At 39.1% G+C, this 18312-nt stretch overlaps 1 protein-coding gene and 1 long non-coding RNA gene across 7 annotated transcripts in view; one reads left to right on the top strand and one right to left on the bottom strand.

Annotated features, from left to right (window-relative positions):
- The window catches only part of LOC137608475 (mediator of RNA polymerase II transcription subunit 13-like), a 79767-nt gene extending 76135 nt beyond the window's left edge, over positions 1-3632 (top strand). For all 6 annotated transcript variants that reach the window (XM_068334886.1, XM_068334884.1, XM_068334888.1 and 3 more), the window contains exons 29-31: positions 615-779; positions 1021-1130; positions 1702-3632. In XM_068334886.1, coding sequence (XP_068190987.1) covers positions 615-779; positions 1021-1130; positions 1702-1834 — 408 coding nt within the window. In that variant the 3' untranslated portion in view covers positions 1835-3632. The remainder of the gene's footprint in view (positions 1-614; positions 780-1020; positions 1131-1701) is intronic.
- Positions 3633-5071: 1439 nt separating this feature from the next.
- On the bottom strand, positions 5072-8737 carry LOC137608540 (uncharacterized). The gene is made up of 3 exons (XR_011038196.1): positions 6232-8737; positions 5962-6014; positions 5072-5408 (listed from the first exon to the last, which is right to left on the bottom strand). It is a non-coding gene; the product is annotated as an uncharacterized lncRNA (long non-coding RNA).
- Positions 8738-18312: the final 9575 nt, after the last annotated feature.

Below are 18312 nucleotides of genomic sequence, written 5' to 3'. Positions count from 1 at the left end.
CAAAAAGGAGCTGGGGGAATTGCAGACACCTGATATGAGAACGTTTTCAAGGGTAACAAACCGGGTACAGGTTAGCAGGTAGCATCCTCAAAACGCCCAGTCAGTGTCGAGTGAGGAGGGGGTGAAGTTTGCCGCCTTGAAGAGCCAAAGATTTGTTTGAAGGATTTTACTATGTGTGCTTTAGTACACTCTGTAAAAACCATTGATGGTAAACACAGTTTGCGAGCAGATCATTGCACCATGTTGTTATTTATGCTGTACACGGCGTCCCAATAATTTTGGAATCAGGGTTGTAAAAGCGCCACAAGTTGTAACCTCACAATGACTGACTTGACACAAACTAATTAAAGGGTGGAGCACAGCTCAGCTCATGGGAAACCAAATGATACGCAGATCTCATGTGGCTGTTAACTGCTGCACGAGTGCAGGATGATGCTTTCAATGGTACGAGAAATGTATTTTTATTTTTATAACCAGTTTTATTTGCCCTGCTCGTACGAGACGATGCACTGAGATGACTGGAATGTAGATGGAGAAATAAAAGGTGGACACCATGAGCCGTTAGTCACCTCATAAGAAAGTATGTAATCAGTGGTCTTATTCCGTGTCTACAGAGCCAGGGGGAGCGCTTGTTGTCCAGGGACAGTCCTCCAGAAGAGCTGAAACAGCAGCCACTGGCTCTCGGCTACTACGTCTCCACGGCACAGGCTAGCGGGCTTCCTCACTGGTTCTGGGCCTCCTGCCCACAGGCAGAGAGTCAATGTCCACTCTTCCTCAAGGTACTTGATATTTCAAGCGTGTGTCTGAGTGTGTTTGACAAGAGAATGCAAGGAAAGCTTGTTTTACTCGAGAGAGAAAACACACAGAATGAAAGTGTGACAGATGACCCAGATGTTAAAAAAAAAAGAAAAAAAAAGGCTTTTAATTATGAGGTTTTAAGGTAAAAGAGGCTCACAGCTGCTCTCCATAAGCTGACGTGCTTCAACATTTGATTTGCACCCTTTTTTACATTCCCTCCAGGCCTCCCTCCACCATCACATCTCCATCGCCCAGTCAGATGAGCTGGCGTCAGACAAGACCAAGAGGACCCCTCACCCCTTAGACTCAAAGACCACCTCCGATGTTCTCAGGTTAACACCAAACACATGTTGTCCCTTCACATTTCTCTCTGGTCTGCTGTGCAGACCCGCGAGAGGAGAGCAGATAGCAGAGGGTGAGCGCAGACAGGATGAAGCATTCGACATCTGCAGCCATCATCACGTCTCAGGCAGAGATCTGTAGAGTTAAAAATCTTACGTTCCTTTGAAATGACATGAATTATTTTGCTGTCAAAAACAAAATAAATAACAGAGATTCATTTGTACTGATTGAGAAAACATTAGCATGTGCACAGTCATCACAGCTGATAGAAGACGGTGATTTCAGATTTAAGAAAATATTGTTCATTGCTGTTGTCTCTAAAGGTAAATTCAATGACCTTACAGAATCAACAACAGTATTTTAAGTTCTATTGCATACAATAAAAGTTGGCCCATCAATAACCTATACTTTAGAAATATTAATTTTCAATACTGAGACTCAGTTGTCTGCTTATTATTTATATCACAATAATAAATTCATATTGATAATATTAAGTGCACCGACCAGAAAGCCTCAATAAGAAGCCATTTCTGTTTGTCTCACGCTGTTTTTCCATCCCAGGTTCGTATTGGAGCAGTACAACGCTCTTTCTTGGCTGACATGCACACCCGCCACCCAAGACCGCCAGTCCTGCTTGCCCGTTCATTTAGCTGTGCTGACCCAAATGTACAACGCCATCCTGAACATGCTTTAGCTGCAAGGGACCGAGGACGACTCTAAGGGGAGATTGGCTGCTTGACTTCACTTCCTCTGTGCCTACGCTTCCTCCCTCTGGGCACCAGAGAGCACCAGAGCTCCTCTGTTGTTTCTGCTGGATGTGGATTTATTGGCCAAATAAAAGAATTGGGGCAAGCCAGACTCTCCCATGCCTCGAATGTAATACGAGTGGAATGCTCTGAACAATTAAAATTTTAATTGCAAAGGGCAGCAACCTGCAAAGGCAACTGGTGTGGAGCCAATTAATGGTGCTTTCAGTTGAGGGCAAACAAATGGATCTGTCCAACTGCTGACACATCACAACATTAACAGGCACTCGATCTGAGCTGCATTATGCCCCATTCGGGTTACTCCCCTCAGTGGTATTTGAAGAATCTGTGGATGACTTTTATAGAGATGTTCTGTATTATCCTCTCTACACCCTCACCTGTGAGAAAGGACACCTGTGCAGGGCAGCAAAAACACCACGTTGTACAATCATCCCAAATAGCATGATGACACAAACTCATGGCTTTGTTAGGTCAGTGATACATTTTTGTATAGAACTGCGCTGTCTTCTTGGGGCTGGCAGTCGGGTTTATGTGACTTTAAACTTTACTCAGAAAGAGGCAAACGTCCCCGTTTACCAGGAAGGGGGAACATTTGATAATGGCACTTTTTTTCCTTACCCTCCAAAGTGTTGTAGATATGAACACAACGGAAGACGTTTGACCTGTTGAAACAGAAGTGTTTTTAATGTAAGACATGCAAAGAATTTAGACTTATTTTTAATATTTAAAACAACTAAATAAGAAACTTAAACAAGGCCTTTTGTCCCCAATTGACTACGAAAGAATGGTCTTGGGATATGATATATGAATTGTCCTTTTAATGCAATTGTACATATTCCATATTTATACAAATTATATCATCTGATGTGCGTCTCATATATATATATATATATATATATATATATATATATATATATATATATATATATATATATATATATATGACACACACGCACGCACACACACGCATACATACACAAACATACACATACAAATATATATAATACCTCTTCCAGGCAGGCACTTAATGATAAAGGTGATGGACACAACCATGTTTTTAGAAGTGAACACAGTACGAACATTTGCATTTGTCAAAGAAAATTGTTTTTCTGTTTTTTGTTACTCTACAGATACTGAACCTGTTACCTTTTTATTTAATGAGTTTAAATTAAACTAATTGATTAGGGGATACAGTATACTCTATATTTATAGTGTTCCTCTTCTGCTAAAAAAAACAGACTTGAAATAGGCAATATAAGGTGAACATCACAAGATCGTCGAATATTTAAGAGTTGGCTTTATTTCATTGGCTTTTCTAAATGATGTCAAACAAACCATTAGAAAGGCCCACCTCTCTGTTAGCTTCCTAGCATGTTTGTATATACACTTTTCAGCTGTGTTTTTTGGAATTTCTTGAAGCTGTACATTTCATGCTGGTTGGTTTACTTTCAAGTGACTCATATCAATTTTGTTTTATTTTTTTATTTTTTTTTATTTTGGTGTGAGCTTTTTTTTATATACAGTATACAGAACAAAACTCATTTAATTACAGCCAAGAGGTTTTAAATTGCCAAGCAAGTGTACGCAAATGTACATACAAGGGCAAGTTTGCAAAAGTTTGTAACATTTGTCATCACTTTGAATATCAAACAGATCCACTTTAGTTGGGGAGATCTGTTACTTTTACACTCTTTTTTAATAAGTTATTAAAACTCTTGAAAAGTATATTATGTTCAGCGTTCTCCTTTAAGGACTCAACCCCCATTTCTGCCGTATTCTTCTTGGTTTTTTTGGTGACTAATACTTGGTGTAACTTCACAACATGTTTTTAGAGAAGTGTCATTTTGAGGTCATTGCCTTTGATTAGTGCACCACATTCAATCAGCATTAAATATCATTTGGAACATTATTTTACAGAGCACAACATGCTTAAACAGAATAAACAACCAGATGTGTGTGTGTGTGTGTGTGTGTGTGTGTGCGTGCGTGCGTGCGTGCGTGTGTGTCTCTATGTGTAGTACCCACCTAATTGTTTGAATATATTGTCAAGAGGTATTTAACCTTTATGAAGGAATTTTCTTTTACAAGTGCTGACTTTGAGCAAGTTGTGATAATAAGAGTTGAATCCCTAAACGTTGGTGCTAGAAATAGGTTTAAATGAAAGATTATTTTAGACTAATACATGGAAAATGGGTTCATAATCTAAAAAAATTCAAATCATTTGATATTTATCTCACACTATTATTCTTCTTCATCGAATCAATACCTGACGGTTCATGCGAAATGGTGTGAATCCACTCTACAAAAGGAAGAATGATGATGACCACATCACAAACTGTGTGAAGAAGAGAACAATGAGTCTTTTAATTCACTGTGCTGTTGAGAGGTTCAGTCTTTGTCTGGAGAAGTCACAACATCTGGGGGGGTTTCATCTTTAATGGAAGCATAACTCCTGTTTTTATGAACAAGGCTGAGCGTGGAGTTTAGAATGCGGTTGGCCAATCATTGTCATCAACCCTTCCTGTTCTACAAGGTATTCCACGTATATTCCTAATGCATACATATGTGCAAAATGAGCTGGTTAAATTCTCCTAGAAAGCATACATGTACAGAGTGCTAGTAAATGCAGTTCAACCACGTAATTAAGAGTGCTTTCCCAGCACTTACCTGCATGCTGACAAAAAACTGAACTGGCTAAACAAATGGCACTGAGCCACCAAACAAGGAGTGTCATATCATTACTCTGTGCTCACACCGACATTAATGTCAGCACCGGGGGCTGCTGGAAGCTCCAGGTCACGGCGGCGTATCTGATGTTTGATTTCAGAAACCCTGGCGTGCTATCTTTCACAGCTGCTGCACGACCAGGAAACCAGTTGAGAAAATGATACTCGCCACCAATTAGTCAACAACGTTGCCGTGCAAGTTGTGCAAGTAGTCCAAGCATTGTGAGAGAGCATGCAAGAAAATAATCCCCATTAGTGAAACAGATGTTATGGACATTTAAGTTAGCGCTTTGTGTGCATGTAATGGTTTTAAAGGACTTCCTCTTTGTGAGAGCATTGCTCTTTTTTATGTGAGATGTAGCCAGGCTGAAAATGTGAGGACAAGAGAGGAAAAGAGGTAATGAATGAATTTTTTTATTTTTTTTTTAGCATCAGGGTCACACAGAATCCTTGAGTGGAAAACCGTATTTCACTGGAGAGGCCCGGTGGAGAAGAAAATCAGACAAACGTGGGTTTCTGATGGACTGGGCAGCTCGAGGACACCATGAATGCACAGGGAGGAGGGAGAAGCTGAAGAGTAAAAGCCACTGAAGAGTCACTTGTCCTAGTGCGGTTGGCTAATGACCATCACAACTGGAGGCAGTGGACTCTTAATTGACTGCAATGTGTTTTCTACAGATGGCCTATTAGACCATGGCTGTTCACCTGTCATCTTGCTTTCCGAGTGCATTGCTGCGGCCAAATGGCCTGCAGGCTGGACAAAGGAGGCCAGGATCTGGTTTGACATTAGCAGAAACACAATTACAATTCAATGACATTTTATCATTGCTCTTCAGACAAAAGTGTTGCTCATGTGACGACAAGGTTGTTCAGACAAACCCTGTCAGGAACAGGAGATGGATGTATTTAGAGTAAACCGCAGCTCGCTGGGTTCTTGAAAAAGAATGTAAAAAAAAAAAAAAAAAACGGCATCTTTTAGCTGAATGGCAACATTTCATGGGAATGTTTTTTCAATTCTCATGATTCTACAACATATTCAGAACACTGTTACTCACAGTTTATTGATCAATCATTCTTTATTGAAGTTTTAAGTTGCCAAAAAAGATGCTTAACAATTAAATAAAAACGCCATTACAAAGAAGACACATAGGAGAATGAGCCATAAGGAGATAAAGCAATAACATCACCAGTAAAACGAGCAATGCTAGTATACTGTACATGGTTAAGAAAACGTCTGATCATTGAGTTTTTAAGTTTCCGTTGATGAAATAAAAATTATGATTCCCTCATTTCCTATTCAGGTTGCTCCACAGTAACCGCAGCCTCACCTGTATTTCACGGTCCTCACCCTGCATGAACTGAAAGGCCTCTGCCAGAAAACCTGAGGGATCCAGAGTGACACATTAAAAGCATTTCTGACAGGTGAAGAAATTAAAGTCTTAAAATCTATTGCACCACTAATGAAGGGATTTAAGATGGTGAAAGATTTCTTTCAATTCAGAAAAGATACCACAAGAGAATTAAAGCCTGCCAGAGATAAAAGCAAACTCGAAAAACCTATAAACCTGTATAGTGAAGATATACAGTAAACTTTGTACTTTAGATGAACATGCTCAGTGTGATTCAACGTTGACGGCCATGCTGGTGGATGCAGGTCCTTGCAGGAGTGACCTTCCCTTCGTCTCGGCGGCCTCATAGGACAGCTTGAATGGAACTGAAGTGTGTGAAAGATCAGGGCTGCATCCATTCTGTCACTCCACATGACCTGTGAGAGTGCTCCAGTCACAAGGAGGGCCAGCTGGGGGATGTAGCTTCACACCACTTTGTAGATAGTGGCAGCATTAAACTCAACTCAAAAGAAAAACACACACATACACACACACATAGGGGCATTAGCAACGTGGTGGGTCTGACCTCTGATGGGTCAGTCGGGTCAGGAAGGGTTCAAAGCTCTGCAGCCCTTTTTTTTCCACCACGTGCCAGTTCCAGGCTGGCGTTGGAGCCAATCCAGAGTCGGTTCACCAGGAACTGTTTTTACAATGAGAGACACCAGGCCCTGATCTAACTGGTTCAGGTTTTTACACCGACGTAGATGTGTTTTCAATCTGGCATCACTTTTCCTGGCAGGCAGCCTGTGTGAAAAAGCCAGGACCATTTCTAAATGAGACACAAGCACCAAACCAGTCCTGACATGGTTGTGGTCTTAAAGGGCTTGTTATCAGATCTGGCATCGGCACAGTGAAGAAATTCATGATTTCAAATGACGTTTCAAATGACGTTTCACTCAGACTTGAGAATAATGAAGGAACTGGTTTAGAGAAGGAAGTGTGAGCCACACCTCTGTTTAAACTGATGTCATCTTTTTATTTGAAATAGACACACCCATTGTTTGCATCGCTGCCTGTATCTTCATCTAAATGTGTCACAACACTCAACTAGATCTGTCTTTTTTTGACAGAATAAACTTTTTGCAACTGCTCTCAAGATTTATTATAATTTGATAAACAGTAATTGCACAAATTTGGAACAAAAAGAAATATTTTCCATCAGTCGTAAATGACATGGTAGCGCTGTGTAAAGATGAAAATGCATGACTGTTTCTCAAACGTGTAATCTTTGGGTTAACATCATTACAGGAATTGACTCTCACGCAATTACATTATAACTTGTGTTCTCTGCTATTTATGGGATTATATTAGACTCAAATATTATTGCTCCTTTTGAAGTTTTCATTTTGCATGTCATAAAATACATGTTACACTTGTGAATCTACAAAACTGGTTTTATTTGGTGAGGATTCTTTAAAAAGTATTTTTTTAAACATCAATGAATTCTTTCCTGAAAAAAGAAATGTTCCATTTAATGTGGATAATTGTAATAATCAAGTGATCCATTGCTTTAAACATGTACTAATCTCCCCCATCTTGAATTTAACATCACCGCTATCAAGCTACATTTAAAAGTTGGTATGAAATGTCCAAATACCGGCGTTGGAGGCAATCCGATGCTATTATTAGGCCATCAGTATTTGTTTCAGTTAGTGCCCTCGCCTCCTGATGGCCCAGTGCAAGGCCAGCCCCAGCCAAGCAAATCCTCAGCCATCTTCCAGATGGCTCCAAGGAAATGCAGCTCTTGGCACAGCTTACGCTCAGCGTAGAGAACCATTAACAGCTTTTGTTTAAAGGGTCCCCGCCGGAGTGACAGAGCATCTGCCAACTCAGCATGGCAGCCGGTTACAAAACATCTGATTTTGTCTGGGAGTGCTCTTCATCCACAGTCTCAGTATTTGCATAAATAGTTTTTATCAGAAGGGGGCCCCTGAAGGAGCATGCAGAGTTTTTGCAGTTTCCTCTTGCCTGCACAACTCTCATCGTGGGGGTGTTACATCCTTCAAGCCCAACGAGAGTTCCACTTCACACATTAACTGGTTTGAACAGGAAGATAAAAGGTCTGCAGGCTTCAGCACAGACCTGGGGTGCCTCTCATTTGAACATATTATAAATCACAAGAGGAAAAAAATATTAGTCATTAACGTCATATATAAATGTTCAAAAGACATTATTTCTCCTTAATGACTGTTTACCACAAGCAACACAGGCTGAGAAGGAAATGAAAAACCAGAGGACAGTCAAGAATGATGACAAGAATAATTCATTCAGTGTCTCAGTTTCAACAACGACTGCATGTACTTCATTACTTATGTGTTGTAATCAGTATATGAACTAATAACCCTAAGCCTGGCCTGATATCCCTCATGATCATTGTTTTTTTAGACTGATTCCCTTTAAAACTTGCTTCTCCTTCATATCACCGTCTCGTGATCCAGTCCAGCTAGCTCCACTGTGATCAACATTTTATTGCATTATAGATTAAACGATTGGATGAACTTAAACTTTGTTGTGGTTGTTGTTGGTTCAGGAAGTGATCCTGTTGTCTTTGTTGCTGTGACACCATCAGCGATGCTTTTGGAACACTACTGGAAAAAGAGGTTCCACTTGTTTGTTTGGTTTATTTTACTTTTGAAAGATTATCTCTCACTTGCCACAGCCTACAAATACAAATAAAAGAAGTATCCAAACGAAACATTCACTAAATCTTTTTATAGTACAGTATGTAATAAAAGTTTAGTGTTCCAGTTAGTTTCAATTCTAAATTAGACCTCAGTCATTCCAGATAAGAACCTTTCTTCTGATGAAGGTGTTTGTTCTATTTTATAGTTGGTTTAAAGGTATTTTTATATCAAATAAAAGATTACATTAAAAAACAGATGGCGAAAATTTTTTTTGTACATTAACTGGAACCGATCAATGAAACTGACTAACGATCGATTCTTTCCACTGCATTTTCAAGATGATCAGTTTGGACAGTAAGACAGTAAGACTTAAACTCTATTAACTCTGAGTTTATGGAAGACAAACCACACATAGATTTACTGTAATAAATAATAATGTCTTCAAAACAAATCCCATGTTCAAACTAAAATAATAAAATAATTTCCATCTTAAATTAAAAAAACAACAACTAAAGCTGTGGTGTAAAACCTGTGTTTACATGGATGCATGTGCCTGTCATATATTCATCTGTACTATACAATATATCTTCTTTAAAGTTCCTCTTTTCACTTTCATCACGTAAATCTTAATATGCTCATGTTAATGTGAACTTTTCATCTTTAGAAGACATAATGTTATTTATTTTTACACCGATGCGATACTTTCTGCTGATTCTTAAAACCAATAAGCCAACGGATACTTCAAACTCCTTGGCACGACGATGAGGTCTATCAACGCCTCTGGGATGTAAAATACAGCCTCTCCAGACTCATTGTTTCATTATTTCATTAATTATTCAAACTAATTATCAAGAGGAGGGTCCAGCCTGCAGCTATAATTGACTGAGGCATGTTTGATACACTTGCGAAACAACGGCACACCTGTGTCAAAGAAAATTTTAGTACTACTTATGCTGATGGCAAACTGCCTCTCACCTTAGTAATTATACATTCCTATTTTTGTCACATGGCAACTGTCGTATTTTGCTAAGCAAGGGATCATTGTCCAACTTTATGGCTTGTCATCATTGTTGATTACCACACAATAAAAAAAAAAGAATGACAGGATTTGTAATCCAAAATATTTGACTCTCCACACTTATCAAAACTTTACTGTTGTATAAATTCCAACAACAAAATGTTAAAATTTTCACCTACTGGGAAATGACACAGTGAAATGACACTTCTGAATGTATTGTGTAAGGTTTATGGTTTGTACTGTGTATGTATGATGTGTCTGTGGTGGGCCTGTGATACACCACAAATGAGTCCTGCCGGAAGATGTGTAAATGATCAGAAAGTTCGGTTTCAGGAAGTGGTGAATAAACAGAGAAAACACAGGAAGTCACAACAGCTGTGACACTCAAAGGAGGTGTGATAGAGCTTGAGCGACAGAGAGAAGTTGAAAACATTTTTCTTCTCCTCACTTGTGCAATGTCTTCCATGCCCACAAGGGAGAGATGTTAGTCTATAGATGAACTATAGATTTGCATATTTGAATTTGACTTGAATGACCTGCAAACAGGTAGGACTGCAGGTTCAAAACAACTCTCATTTCCTGTTTTTAGTTAAATGAATTAATCCTCGCTGAAAGTTCAAGGGAGGAAACACTCTGGTAAATACAAACTCGTGCAAAGACACTGTTGACTGAGAGATTCATTGCTATAGGGGATAGAGTTATGTAAAATAGAGACAGTCTAACATAATTAAAACTTCAGTGTTTGCTGGAAACATCAAGCAGTGCCAAGTGTTCAGCTTCAGCAGTGTGACATTTGAACTTAATAAATCAAATGTCGGTGAGCTGTCAAGATAGATGGCAGTTTGAGACTCATCATGGTTGCCCTTTTCCTCTTGAAATGTTTGATTTCTTTGCTTTTTGGGGAGAGAACAAATATAAAATTCTAAGAGCCATAAGAATTTAGCTCATCTCGTGCTCTTTGATAAAATCCTACCTGAGCAAACAGCATTGCTGCAAAGCAGCACTGAATGACTGTGTTTGTACTGAGAGGACATCTTTTGGAAAAGACTGAGCACATCCAGACAGAAAACACCACATGAAACATAAGGTGTCATTAAATCGTCATTAAAAAAAAGCATTGCAAACTACTTACATGATGATTATTTCTTTTGACCCACACCCATAGTGATTTTAATCCTTTAATGTCCAATTAAAAACAGCTAGAAAACTCTATCTCTCCATGCTTTTTGAGAGGGAGTGAGTCAAGCGCCATATAGATCAAAAGGTTTTGCCAAAGGCACTTATTCCACAATCTCCTGAAAATTGTGTCTTAGCTCAAATATTTCACTTAAGTCACATTGGGGAACTGGCTCCAAATCAAAGCCAGAATCGCAAAAGCTTGCGGTCATTGGAATGATAGGGCTATGAGGAACACATAATAATGATCCATTAGCTCTCTCTCTTTCTCTATCCTCGCATATTTTCTAGATCTGCTTCTTATGGTAAGATAAATCAGCTTACTGACATGGCTGAAACCGAGAACATAAACACACCATCATCTTTCTCTGCTTTTGGGCTTCCTTTTGTTATTCAAATGGGGGATTGGCAATTGCATGTAAATCAACACTATTATGGTGGAGACGTTACATGAAACATTCTAAGGAGCAATGTTGTGCCTGTCTGCCTTCAAACTCATAGCAACTGGCGTGCCATCAAGGAGCAGCGCTTCTTCATGCCGTGTGCCCTTGTATGTGGTGTTTGTCATCATGATAACAATGACGACACTGATCTATTTAAAATGAGGCTTTATTGGCTCTGTGTGTGAACAGTAAAAAAAAAAAAAAAAGGTAGCAGGCGGAGGCGATCACTGTTTTGCCACTCACTCGGTTTCTTTCTTTCCATCTTTCCCTTGCTTTGCTTCCTCTGGTTCTAATTTAGTTGTCCTAATCATAAAAGCATCAGCGGGCTGCTGTTGCAGAGTAAACCAAGAGGTGAAATGTGCCCTTAAAAAAAATTCAATTTTCACTCAAGTGGACCAGCACAACAAGGAACATGCAGTAGACTGAGTCAGACATCTCAGCTTCCAGATCAAATGGCAGAAAGGCTGATTATTAGAGACAGACAACAAACAACCCCGTGCTGATAGGTGGGTTTTTTTTTTTTTTTGTGGTAGTCCAACATAGCACGCGATGTTAGGTGCATTCTGACATGTGGATCCGCTCAGGGTTAACATATAGCACCTTATCTTTGCACACAATCACCGCAATGTGTAACATTGGTTCAACGACAACACAGGAATGAAGAAAAAGGATTTTCTGTCAGCTTTGGAGCCCATACTTTTTTTGGAGGGGGCATGGGGTCAAACGGATGCTGTCTATCCATATTGTATGCCATTACATTCTCCATACACCCTGGCAGACCATCTGACTGCGTATAATTTGAGTCATCAGTCTCTATTTCTATGCAGCAGATGTTTCCCCATGTCAACAGGCGCCCTGACAGAGCAAGATGGAGAACCCTCCTCTTTTAAAGTGTTGCACACGAGGCTCGATACTCGCCATTCCTTCCCTCTGCCCAACACCAAGCCCTGGGATCCCATGGGAGGCTGTCCAGTGCTGGCGTTGCATGGGAAAGCAGTTTTTAAATCAATATGTTTGTGTTCCAATGCCAATTGAAAAAGTGTGCAGAGGAGACACATATAACAAAAAAGTAGAGTAACATATATTTGCATGTACTTTTTTTCTTCTTTTGCAGTGTTGATATTTTTGAAGGTTGGATCCTGGATCCCGCAAGCCCGTCTGAAAGCCAAAAAGACACTAATGGAAAGTGATTAATAGGCAACTTGGGTAAATGGATGCTATGATACCACTGTAATCACTGCATAATGTGGCTGAAAAGCCATGACATGGAATCATATTCCTTCACAAGAACAGTAACTGGAATTTATAAATTTAAAAAAAAAGAAATCATGGTTTCTATTAATTTAAAGCCGTGTTGAAGCAAAGCCTTAACACGGTTTTTGAAACAATTAGAAAGAATTGCTTTAAAATTGGTGGTTATTTGAAAAACCACATTAATAAGTAGATGTTATAATAAAAATAATTTCAATATATCATAAATAAATACGTAAACACATTGTTGTGGATTGAGCTTCTTTATAAAACAGAAATAAAACTGGGAAATATCCTCACAGTAATGAAAAACGAATTATCTGGTGTCTCTTCCAACCGGTCTTTGTTCAGACATTCTCGTTTTGTATGCTGCACAATGAATTGTGTCTCACTATTTACATATACGTTAAACTGCGTCAATACGGTGCAGTTGCAGCTTCTTAAACATCGTCACTCAATTTTCAGGAGGTGGAAAATTTAGAGGGACATTTTAATACTTTAGCAAGTTAAACAATTTTCTTTAAATCATGTGCAAATAAATAATAAATATAATATAATAGGATATTTAATAAAGGATATATATACACACTGTACACACTGTACACACTGTACACACTGTACACACTGTACACACACACACACACACACACACACACACACACACACACACACACATATATATATATATATATATATATATATATATATATATATATATATATATATATATATATATATATATATATATATATATATATATGCGTCTCTGGCTGTGTGTGTGTGTGTGTGTGTGTGTGTGTGTGTGTGTGTGTGTGTGTGTGTGTGTGTGTGTGCGTTATAATGCGTTTACTTTACATTTAAAATTGAAATTTTTTTATGGCTGTTGTACTTTCAAAATCCGAAACGGGACAATCTCCTGGACTCCCGTGTAATGTCTGAAGCGCTAATTAAAGCCGACATGTTTTCAAATGCACCCCCTAACCCTACCCCCCCCCCCCGGAGCTACATGGAGAAACTGTTTCAAATACAAAACGTCCTCAAATGGTCCCATGTAATTTTTCCTCCCCTCGCCCGGTAAATGAATCCGGGTGAAGGAAAATTGTAGGGGTCATTAGACAAAGAAAAAAAGAGGCAGAAAAAAAAAGAAGAATCACAGTTTTCTTTGAACGGAGCGGGAGGATGTTATTGTATCCATTTGATAAAATAGACCCAATTACGCGATTAGCCCCCCCACCTCACATCCACCCACCCCCCTCCCCGAAACGGATTTCTTGCTAAAACGATTTTGAATCTCGACATCAAAGCTGACTTAAAGAAAACTTAATTTTAGTTTTCCTTCCTTTCCTCTACTGTCAGAGAATAAAACATATTTTAGTTACCAATATTTTATTAATGGCTAGTTAACAGCTAAAGGGAAAAAAAATGTTAATGAGTAAAAAGTGGCTGGAATCATATTTTACAAATGTCAGTTCGTCGTAATAAGGAATAAAAAAAAGTCGCACTTTGTAATTAGTACAAAAAGCGCCTCACAAGGCGTCAGACACGGGGCGCATAAATCACGCGTGGCCAGAGAGAGACCGCAAAGAAACCGAGGGGGGGAAAAGCTCTCCTGCCGCTGTATGGCGCTAGGGAACTGTATAGAACACACACTGAAAACAGAATGCTGTACCTGCATATTAATAATAAAAATAAATAAAGTAAAAGAAATAACATCTGTACCATTATGTTTAATAATACAGTTATTATATACAATTGCCCTTATTATTCTTATTAGTACTAGTAATAGTTATAGTGGTATCAGTAATAGTATATAAATATCGACACTTGTGATAAAAGTCTTTTAATGTCTTCTGATAATTGCATCTAATTTTAAAGGATGCTGGTATTTTCCTATCCAGCTCCAAACGTCTTCTACATGCAGTTTTTTCTTGCGCTTAAATAAAATAGGTCTAATTAGTGAAGTAAAGTGACGTTTTAGAAAGTCTGATACTTTTGGATTTCTTTCGTAACCGATCTAAAATAAATCTAACTCTGTCTTCTCATTCACACTCAGGATTGATTGTCAAAATAAATTCTAAAATATTTAAGAGAGAAATTGTTGCTTTTCAGAGTAAATTAGATTTTATGGGGGGAGGGAGGGGGGGGCAATAGGGGTCTGTTTGCTGTCTCCTGCATGCAACGGGTCACGCCTGCGCGTTCTAGTCACTCACGTTATGAAAAAAGTCAACTCAAACTTGAAAGCTGAAATGAGAAAACACACGGGCCGCAATTTTTAAATAGTTCAAATGCTTACTTTACCGGATTCAGGCCTCTCTGTCTCTGCTCCACGGAAATACTCTGGTGTGTGTGATTACTGACTACCTGACCGGCATGATACTGTACCCCCCACCCCACACCCACTTCCATTCCCCCACCTTTCCACAACACCCCCCCCCCCCCCTCACACACACACACACACACACACACACACACACACACACACACACACACACACACACACACACACACACACACACACACACACACACACACACACACACACAGCCAGAGACGCACAATGCTCGAGCGCAAGCGCGCGAAAAATGTTGCTCCTAAAGTCAGAATAAAAAATTGTATACTGTATATAACAATTCAGAAAATCCAGCAAACTGACTGTCGAAGTTTCCTGTACCCCACCCCCACCCCCACCCCGCACTCTGTCACTCCCCCTAACAGAGCTGAGAGGTGTGGATCAAACGAACGGCCGAGCCGATGATGAAATTTGACGGTGACGCTGCGTAAACGTTGCGTTTGCGTTATGGCGTTGAGAGAGATTCATTTATTAAATAGAACAATAGTAGTACAAAAAACAAAACTATAAATGAACAACATATACTAATAATTTATACTAATAATATACTTATAAATTGCTTATTTTTCAGATTAGAACAAATTCTGCAGCCATGATGAGACATTCAGGACACAAAATTGAACTGTAAGAGCTCCATAATGCAATTCAGAATTGATCTATAACATATACAATATAAGCCAAGAGAATTGTCCAGAAAAAAACCTGGTTTCCATTATTTTATTTAATATTTGACTAAGAAAAGGACAGCAGTTTACCAAAAAAGACAACTGATGGTTAAATGTTTGCATCCACTTAAAAGTCTGATTAATTTAGTAGTCTAATCTGCATCATCAACAAGGCTTTATTTTTATTACAATATTTTAATGTGTTGAATCTTTTTATTTTTTTAGCATTTATTGAGTTTACAATGACTTTGACCGAGTCTGTTTTTTGCTAGTAAAAATGTGGAAATGCAAACCACTCCACTGAACATTGAACGTCAAGAGGAGTAAAGATCTTCCAGATGAACACAAAGTAAGGTGACGCACCACAACAGAACATTTAACATTTAATATAAATTTAAATACAGCACAGGGGTCTGTGTCCGTGAGAGCTCATTTATTTTACTGCTTATGAGCAGAAGTTTATTGGTTGCTTTTGACTGTTTAGAATTTAGAAAATATGAGTGTTGTAGCAAACTTTCCTGTCTAAACATGCTTGGTTATGAAGATGAGTCACGTTTGAAACGATTACATACCCCTTTCACGTTTTTACAGATAAATGCATGTCATTGTAAAAATGCAGGCAGTCAGCTGCTGAGCTAGCGATGGCAAGAGAGCAATCAGAATGCAAAGGCAAGGTGCGCAAATGTAAACTACAAATGATGTGTCGCATATTCAAGTTGTCAGAAAAGAATATATGTTTCCGGGCTTTTCTGCACATGTTAACTGTGATTGTGAGGAACACACCCGTGACATGCAACAGAGGTAACAGGTTTTCACCATCTAAAGATAATTACTGTACTAATACGCTTACAGGCACACACAAGACACTTGAGCCGTATAGCTATTCCTACAATGGATTGAAAAGAAGACGGGACACAGAAGCACACCAAAAAAATTATATGACAAAAATTGCCGAAACTAATTCATTGGCAAACCTCTCAATTGCTCGACTGTTATCTGACCCACAAATCAACAAACATATCCTTAGTCCTCCACAAAGAACACTTCTCCTCTGTGTTCATGAACAAAGCTGCTGGGATCAGGGGAGAAGAACCTGCAACCCTCCCCAGCCCAAGAACTCCACAACACATTGAAAACACAATTGTTTTGGACAGTCAGTCAGTCAGTCAGTCAGTAAAAGTGATCCTTGTTCCGTCCTTTCTGTGCATAACATCATCAAACACTAACACTCCCCAAGAACTTCCATTCCCAAAAAGCATCTCTAAATCAGATTATTCGTGTGTTTCATCAGGTTGAGAGATTTGGCCAATGGCGTATTGACGTCTGACTTCTGATTTATCTTCGCTCCCCCCTCAGCAGCAAATGGAGCTCAGCAGCTGGTTGCAATTGCAGGAGTATATGCTCCATTAAAATGTGCACCGAGTTACAGTGAAGTTCCTCCATCTTGCCGATGGTTTTCGGCACCACCAACGCTTTTTTCATCACTCGTCTGTGTTGTTGTCGCTCTATTATGAAGAAGTTTATCAGGTTTGTTTGTTTCATACAGCTTCATCTCTGATGTCCCTTTGACCAAACACTGACATAAATGAGTTAAACCATCATGGCTGTCATTTGACTCCCAAATGCAATTATTTGTGTAGTCAAAGAATTCAATAAGTTTGATATGCTGTGACCTAAATGTCTTCAGCAGAGACATTAGAGACCTAATTTATTTTATCACCGGCCCAACCTCCTTCTTTATACCTGAGATATTGAAAGCCATCATAGGGAGGTATTCCACCATACTGACAGTGTCTATCTTTGTGTCAGACCCCCACACTTTTCCATTAGCTGCCAAGAGAAGTAGACGAGTTCTTAGGAAATAGGAAGTAGATCTAAAGTGACAGCCAAATGGAAAATCTTAGACATGCTAAAGAGATATGAACTACAGAAGTAGAAAAACAATGAGATTAAAAAAACCATCCTGAATTTACAAACTTCTAAGCTTCTCTAAGGATTTCTCTCTTTGGTTTTATTTTTCATTTTCATTTTTTGGCATTTGTTTACGATCAGGAAAAAAAAAAGAGTTGAATATTGAAATGATTGTATCTGCAGATGTTTTAAAAAAATGTATTAGTTCCAGAACCAAGTATAATTCACCATGTTTAGAATTTAACTTTCTGTGGGGAGTTATGTAGATGACAAGATCATCCCATCTCCATAGCCTGGGTTGGTTGCCTTAGCTTAGTTTAGCAAAAAGCTAACAGTGAAAAAAAGTATTTCCCTGATGTTAACTAAATGATACCCCAATCTGGGTGAAACACCGGAACTGGCCTCTCCGCATCCTGCTTGAGCAGCCTATTAAAACCAATGAGGGAAAAGTGTCGCCGACCACAAACATCGTCTTCTGAGTATCAGTGGGCTGCTTGTGGCGGGGCAGCCGGGGCTCATTCACAGGGTATTAAATCCAACAGTTATGTTACATACCTCGGCGTGTCATCCAGACGTAGAATGTACACTTTAGCATCTGTTTAAGACACAGTGGTCTGTAATGTGGCTCTGATGCAAACCCATTCACTTCCAAATGAGAAAATCAGAACAACCACACAGGCACAACGCGGCTGACTCACCCCATCCTGCTAGTTAGGTCATGTTTTTATTTTGAAAGGTTTTTTGCAAATTCTGTTTCTTATATTGTCTTGTGATTAACCACTCATCAGCGTTCAAACTTCCTGCTGCTCGTCAGTTTTATCCACCCCTGACTGTCTTCACTTGGGTCTCGTTA

This window comes from Antennarius striatus, chromosome 15 (assembly GCF_040054535.1).
Source record: "Antennarius striatus isolate MH-2024 chromosome 15, ASM4005453v1, whole genome shotgun sequence".
NCBI classification, from domain to species: domain Eukaryota; kingdom Metazoa; phylum Chordata; class Actinopteri; order Lophiiformes; family Antennariidae; genus Antennarius; species Antennarius striatus.
The sequence above is the reverse complement of the archived record's forward strand: the minus strand, read 5'-3'. Positions and strand labels throughout refer to the sequence as shown.